The sequence below is a fragment of the Chinchilla lanigera genome, unplaced genomic scaffold, assembly GCF_000276665.1.
Source record: "Chinchilla lanigera isolate Chin_1 unplaced genomic scaffold, ChiLan1.0 scaffold00027, whole genome shotgun sequence".
Lineage (NCBI taxonomy): Eukaryota > Metazoa > Chordata > Mammalia > Rodentia > Chinchillidae > Chinchilla > Chinchilla lanigera.
This window is the reverse complement of record NW_004955428.1, coordinates 20,989,852-20,995,851: the sequence shown is the minus strand read 5'-3', so window position 1 is coordinate 20,995,851 and position 6,000 is coordinate 20,989,852. Positions and strand designations below refer to the sequence as shown.

Here is a 6,000-nt window from a genome sequence, read left to right as displayed (position 1 = left end):
TTTGCTGTTTTTGTTTTTTTTGTTTGTTTTCTTTGTTGTTTTTCTTCCAGTACCAGGAATTGAACTCACGACCTTATGCTTGCCAGGCAGGCGCTGTGCCGCTGAGCTAAATCCCCAGCCCCCTCTTCTATATTCTTGAATATTGTTAATGAACATACTCATACATACACAGGAAAATTTTTTAAAATTTGCATGCCTTAATTTCTTCATGTTCATGAAAAGTCTGTTTGAATGGATTACCAAAAGTGGAAAATTTAGAAGTTCTTTTTCTGAACATGGTAGAATAGAGTTATTGTCAGAGGATGAAGAATGAACGTAGGTCAAATTACAGCATCACATTTTATTTACTCCATGGTAAATTTTGAGTGGTTGGTCCCGTTGTGAAAACCAGTGTGGTTCAGTTCCTTAGCCTTGGCCTGACACATTCATAGCCAGGATCCTACCCGCCTCCCCAGGCACCGCACTCATACACACTGATTCTGAGTGCAGCTCCCACCTCCAAGTCTTTTCTTCACTGTTACGCCTTTCGTCTAGAATACTTTTCTTCCCAGTGTCCTCAGGGCTGTAACGCCTTGTGCCTTTATGCCTCTTCTCAAATGTTTTTTGTCACTGAGCCTTTCCTGACTAGGTAAAAGATGAACTGCATCTCTCTATCCTTCCCCAGCATTCATAACCCCATGGTAGTCTTTTTTCTCTTTTGTATTGGGTTCTTTATCTTATCACGTTCTGACACATTACATAATTACTCATTTGCCTTTGCATTACTATACTGCATGTAAGCTCCACAGGGGGCAAGGTCCCTGTTTTCTAGGGTAGACTGATGCCCACCATGTACTAGACAATTGAGCACTAGGTGTGGAATGAGTAACAGCCTTGTGTAGGTTCAATACCTTAAATGTGGCCTGGACAGGTTAATTATTTAAATACGAGATGAAATCTGTGTTCTTTGCATCTTTTCACAATCATCATATTAACTATTATAATGGCTAAAATCATTATAATTCCTTTAAAAAAAGACTAGTGAATTGCTATCATTCATATTCAGCTTAATTTGGCTTTTTTTTAAAAAATTGGATGTGGGTTTTCTTTATTTGTGTTTTTGTGTGTGTGTGGAACTCGAACTTGAACTCGCAATGATCCTCCTGCTCCAGCTTCCCAAGTGCCAGGATTACAGGTGTGCGCCACTGCTCCCAGGTGGCATTTTATTTTTTAATTCTTATTTATAAATGAGACTTTTTTACATAGAGGAACAGATTCTTGAAGTAGTTTCCTAGTGTATAATGTGTTAGCCTTAAAAAACTTTTTTTTTTTCTAAGATGATACAACCTCTTGAGATAAAGAACATGAACAATTCTTATTTGGTGTGTTGTTGAAAATCTTCCCATTTTTCCTCTTATTCTCTTCCCCACAGTTATCATAAAACTAACTCATTAGATGGGCTGGGGATATAGCTTAGCAGCATAAGCGCCTGCCTGGCAAGCTTAGGGTCCTGAGTTCTATTCCTGATATAAAACAAAACAAAAGACAACTCATTAGAAAGCTTTGTTTGTCTTTATGCTAGGGATTGAGCCCAGAGCCCCACACATGCTAGGCAAGTACTGTACCACTGAGCTATGTCACCAGTCCTTTTATTTTATTTTGAGACAGGGTCTCACTAAGTTGCCCAGGCTAGCTTTGAACTTGTGCTTCTCCTGTCTCAGCCTCTCAAGGCAACTGGGATTATGGATATGTACCTCATAGACAACTCAAAGTTTTTGTACTTAAATTCATTAAGGAAAATGGAATTCAGGTAAACACTGTCACGTAGTCTTGAATAATGTTTTTTTGGCTTCTTATGGTTAGGTTAAAAAAATTCTCTAAATGAGGAAAATGGACAATTATGGTGAGTAAGGTTCTCAAAAAATTAAAAATAATTATTAAATCTCCTGACTCTCCTTGTAAAAGGTACACTGGCATTTTTAAAAAAGCATCTTTAGTGTAATCATAGTGAGAAATTGTCATCCTGTTAAAATTATCTGAACTTTTGCTTTTTAAACCAGTTAGTCATTTTCTGAAGTTTACGTGAGTTCCTAGAGAAAGAAACAAACAACCCGAAAAGGTCATTTAGACTCACCTTTCTTTTAAAAGACGAGTGAATTCCCATCATTTTTATGTGATGATATGTTTTTGTTAGCATGATTTTAATCTTAAACTTTGTTCCTTAAATAACTCTTATCAGAATCATCTGGAGAACAGTTTGGAAATGGACGTCACCTCAGGCCTAATCAGAGGCCTTGAGGGTCACTTCAGCCCTCTCAGGGTGGATGTGAGAACCGCTCACGTCTAACTTACATGCACTTTAACATTTGACTTAGAAGCTGCTACAACCACTTCTACATTCACTGACACAAATAATGGAGTTTTGTGTGAAATTTCAGGGCAAAAGACTGTTCTGTATTGATTTCTAAGTTTGTGTTTCAAACTTCTTTATGTTATAATGAAATTATTTAAAAATGTGCTTTAAGTTGTTGGCATGAAACTTACTGTTCGTTGTACTTTTGATTTCCAGACAACATTTGCGCAGTTTCAGCACAGTCGGGAGAAAGCGCTGCCCTCAGATAACCTGCGGCACGCCCTTGCGGAAAGCTTCAGAGGTGAGCAGCGGTTTCAGCTGGGGCTCATGGATGATGCTGCAGAGTGCTTCGTAAGTGTTTCTGATTACCCTTACTTTAAAAATTTATTCTTTAATTATGTATATTTTGAGACAAATACAGCAAAAATTTGTAAAAATGCAAAAGTGTCAGACCTGGTCACTGGATCCATATGTTGCCCATTCTTCTGTGTTCAGTTTAAATCCGTCTGTGCTTTGTGTTGTACTTTGGTTTTGATTATGTGTATTGCTTTTCACTGAGTAATAGCTTACAACAATACGTTAAAAATGTATTTATTGGAGAAAAAATACTGCTATGTGTGTACTATATCATTTAAGTCAATGTTCCATGTCCAACACATTCCCAGTAGCAATATTTTGCATTTCATGGGACTAATGGCCAGAAGGAGATCTTGCTGGGCAGCTGTCAGGGACAGTAGTTCTGATACCTACTCACCATGTTGACAGTCATAGCTCTGTTACCACCGTATTAATAATTAGAGCATTCCCTTGATTAGGGGCAGACCTTCTCCTTCTGAAATACGTGTGCTGATTATTAAATGTGTTGGTAATATCACCTGCATTTAAGATACCTCCATTTCTTTTCTGTTGGGCCTTTTTCTATTCTGCAAATTCTGTAAATTCTTCCTGCACAAATTCTTTTAAAGGTTTCCTTTTCATATTATTTCCTGGCTACCACTTTTTCTTATTCTAAGGCTGTCAAATTATTATAAATTTCTTCAGGTTAATGTTTGCTTTTAATTCATATCTAGACTTTTTCTTCTGACATTTAAGGCCATTTTCAGTTAGCCTCAAAATTATCTTTTAGCTTTCTCTCTGAACTTTCTCAGTGAGGTAGTTCCATTCTGTTTCTCCACATCTGTTATATTTCTGTTTAATAGCCTTTGTACACATTTCTGAGATGTTGAGAACTATTTTATCCTATAGCTTTGTCAAAGATCAAACTAAGCTTATTGGGTAAGATATGAGGAGACTACTTTAATCAATTTCCTGGATTTCTGTAGAATTTACTATTTGTAGAATTCATTTGGCATAAATATGCTTTTATCTTGCTCTTAATGAGCATCTTTATGGTTTCCTGGCTTTGATAGAAAACTTATTAACTAATTCAATGCCAGGCATACTTCTGCATAATTAAAATGTGCCAGTAACACTGCACACAATAATGAAACATACTTTTTATATTTTTCTACTTAAAATTGATCCACTGCATAAAATAGATATATTTTGCACCATATATTGGATTAATGTGTCAATACATGCTAGTGATAGTTCATAAAATGTCTGGAAATTCAGGAAAAGTTACCTGCTTTTTCTTAACATAAGAATGTTAGAAATATAGAAAACTATTATGTTGGTTTTCGGGGACTTACTTTGCAAGGAAGCACAATGTAATACAGGACACGTATTTTATATGATTATTTATAATAGTCACCTAAAGAATGATATACAAAAGAGTACAGGAAATCTATCCACACACTATAGACCAAGAATCCAGTTGAGGGCCTGGATCCCACGATAATGTCCTACATGAGTCAGTTTAAGACCTAGAGCTCATAACAATGCCTCTCACGAATGCAAGTGGAAGCCTAGAGCCCATAACAATATCTCATGCAGGCCTGTTTCATGGATCTACGCTGTGAAGGCCCAAAGGTCAGTGGTGGAATCTAGGAAGTCTGTGCCAGCGGGATAAAGGATCTGTGCTAGCAGGCTGAGGGTTCTGCATTGGAGCCAGGAGGCGAGGCTCAGAAGAACCAGAGCTCCCCGGAAAGGTACCACAGCCATCCTCAGCAACCATGAAGTCCCGAGCTCCTCCAGTGATCAAGATGGCCAAGTTACCATCAGGAAAGCCAATGCAGCAAGCTTCTTCAGGAGACTGAGCTGTGTACCTTCTTCCCCTCCAGAGCCAGGAGGTGATCCTCAGAGTGAGGACCAGAGCTCCTCCAAAGTGAACTGAAGCTATTCTCAGTGCCAACAAGGCACCGAGCTCCTTGGAGGATGAAAACAGTCAAGATCATCAGGAAAGCCAGCATGACAATTTCCTCCAACAGAACCAACAGCTTCTACCAGCTCCCAACAGCCTTTATGTGCTTCTCCAGTGCTGTCTCGTATGCTGTTGGCAGCAATCCTCAGGTGGTCCTCCCACACCCGGCACCATGCTTAGTTCAGCTGGGGTTATAAGTTGACCACTAGTTGTCAGTCCACCACAACTATGTTTTCTAATGCTAAATTCTAGATGTCTGTAACTGTGAGTTGGTGTTTTAAAGAATCTTTAAAACTTTTATTAAAAGAATGTGTTATGATGTTTCATTAAACATTTATTTTTAGCTGACATTACTGAAGGTGAATAATTGAACATTTGAACTGCTGGTCAGAGAAGAAAGCTGAAAGGCTAACAACATGTATGCCACTTCTAAACTTACACTTTGGAAAATATTCAGTTGAAGAGAATTGTGTTTTGAAGCGTTCTTTGCAATATTAGCAACTCATTTCTGTTTGATTTTTAAATTAGGAAAATATATTGGAAAGGATTCATTTTCACATAGTGCCGAGCAGAGACGCAGACATGTGCACGTCCAAGTCTTGCATCACTCACCAGAAGTTCGCTATGACTCTGTATGAACAGGTGAAGCGGTGCACTTATTTTATTAGATATGATATTTACGTTTTGTGATCGATAGATTAAACATATGTTTTTACCTATAGTGTATGTGTCGTAGCTGTGGAGCATCATCAGATCCACTACCTTTTACAGAATTTGTGCGGTACATTTCTACAACAGCCTTATGGTAAGGAACTATGAAAGCATATTTAACAAACATGTTAACAACACATTTAAGCACATTGAACATTTATTCTGAAAACCATAGCATATATGAATTACCCCCCCATACCATAAGAGATGCTTATCTGAGTTGGATACTATTTGTGATTTAGCCTCAATGCAGGTTGAATATCCCTTATGCAGAGTGCTTGGGACTTGAATTATTTCAGGTTTCAGATTTTGGAATATTTACATTTATACCTAATGAGATAGCTTGGGGATGGGACCAGAGTCTAGCTATTAAGTTCATTTAGATCTCATATATGTATATCTTACATATATAGCCTGAAGGTAATATTAGACGGTATGTTTAGTTTGCCTGCATTTTGGTTGCAGCTGGTCACAGTGAGGCGAGGTGTGTCCTTTTCTATTTGTGGCATTATGTTGGCACTCAAAAAACTTAATTTCAAATTTTTGATTTTCAGATCAAGGATGCCCAACCTATATATGAACAATTTAGTGAAATGTACACAAATTATTACACGTTTTTGAACTCTGAAGGGGGGTTAAAATGACAGTCAGTGGT

The 6,000-nt window shown here is 37.7% G+C and overlaps 1 protein-coding gene across 3 annotated transcripts in view; it reads left to right on the top strand.

Moving 5' to 3' along the window:
• Nucleotides 1–6,000, top strand: part of Usp53 (ubiquitin specific peptidase 53) — a 65,574-nt gene that overhangs the window by 27,529 nt on the left and 32,045 nt on the right. For all 3 annotated transcript variants that reach the window (XM_013515269.1, XM_013515270.1, XM_013515271.1), the window contains 3 exons: nucleotides 2,549–2,683; nucleotides 5,163–5,276; nucleotides 5,357–5,439. In XM_013515269.1, coding sequence (XP_013370723.1) covers nucleotides 2,549–2,683; nucleotides 5,163–5,276; nucleotides 5,357–5,439 — 332 coding nt within the window. The remainder of the gene's footprint in view (nucleotides 1–2,548; nucleotides 2,684–5,162; nucleotides 5,277–5,356; nucleotides 5,440–6,000) is intronic.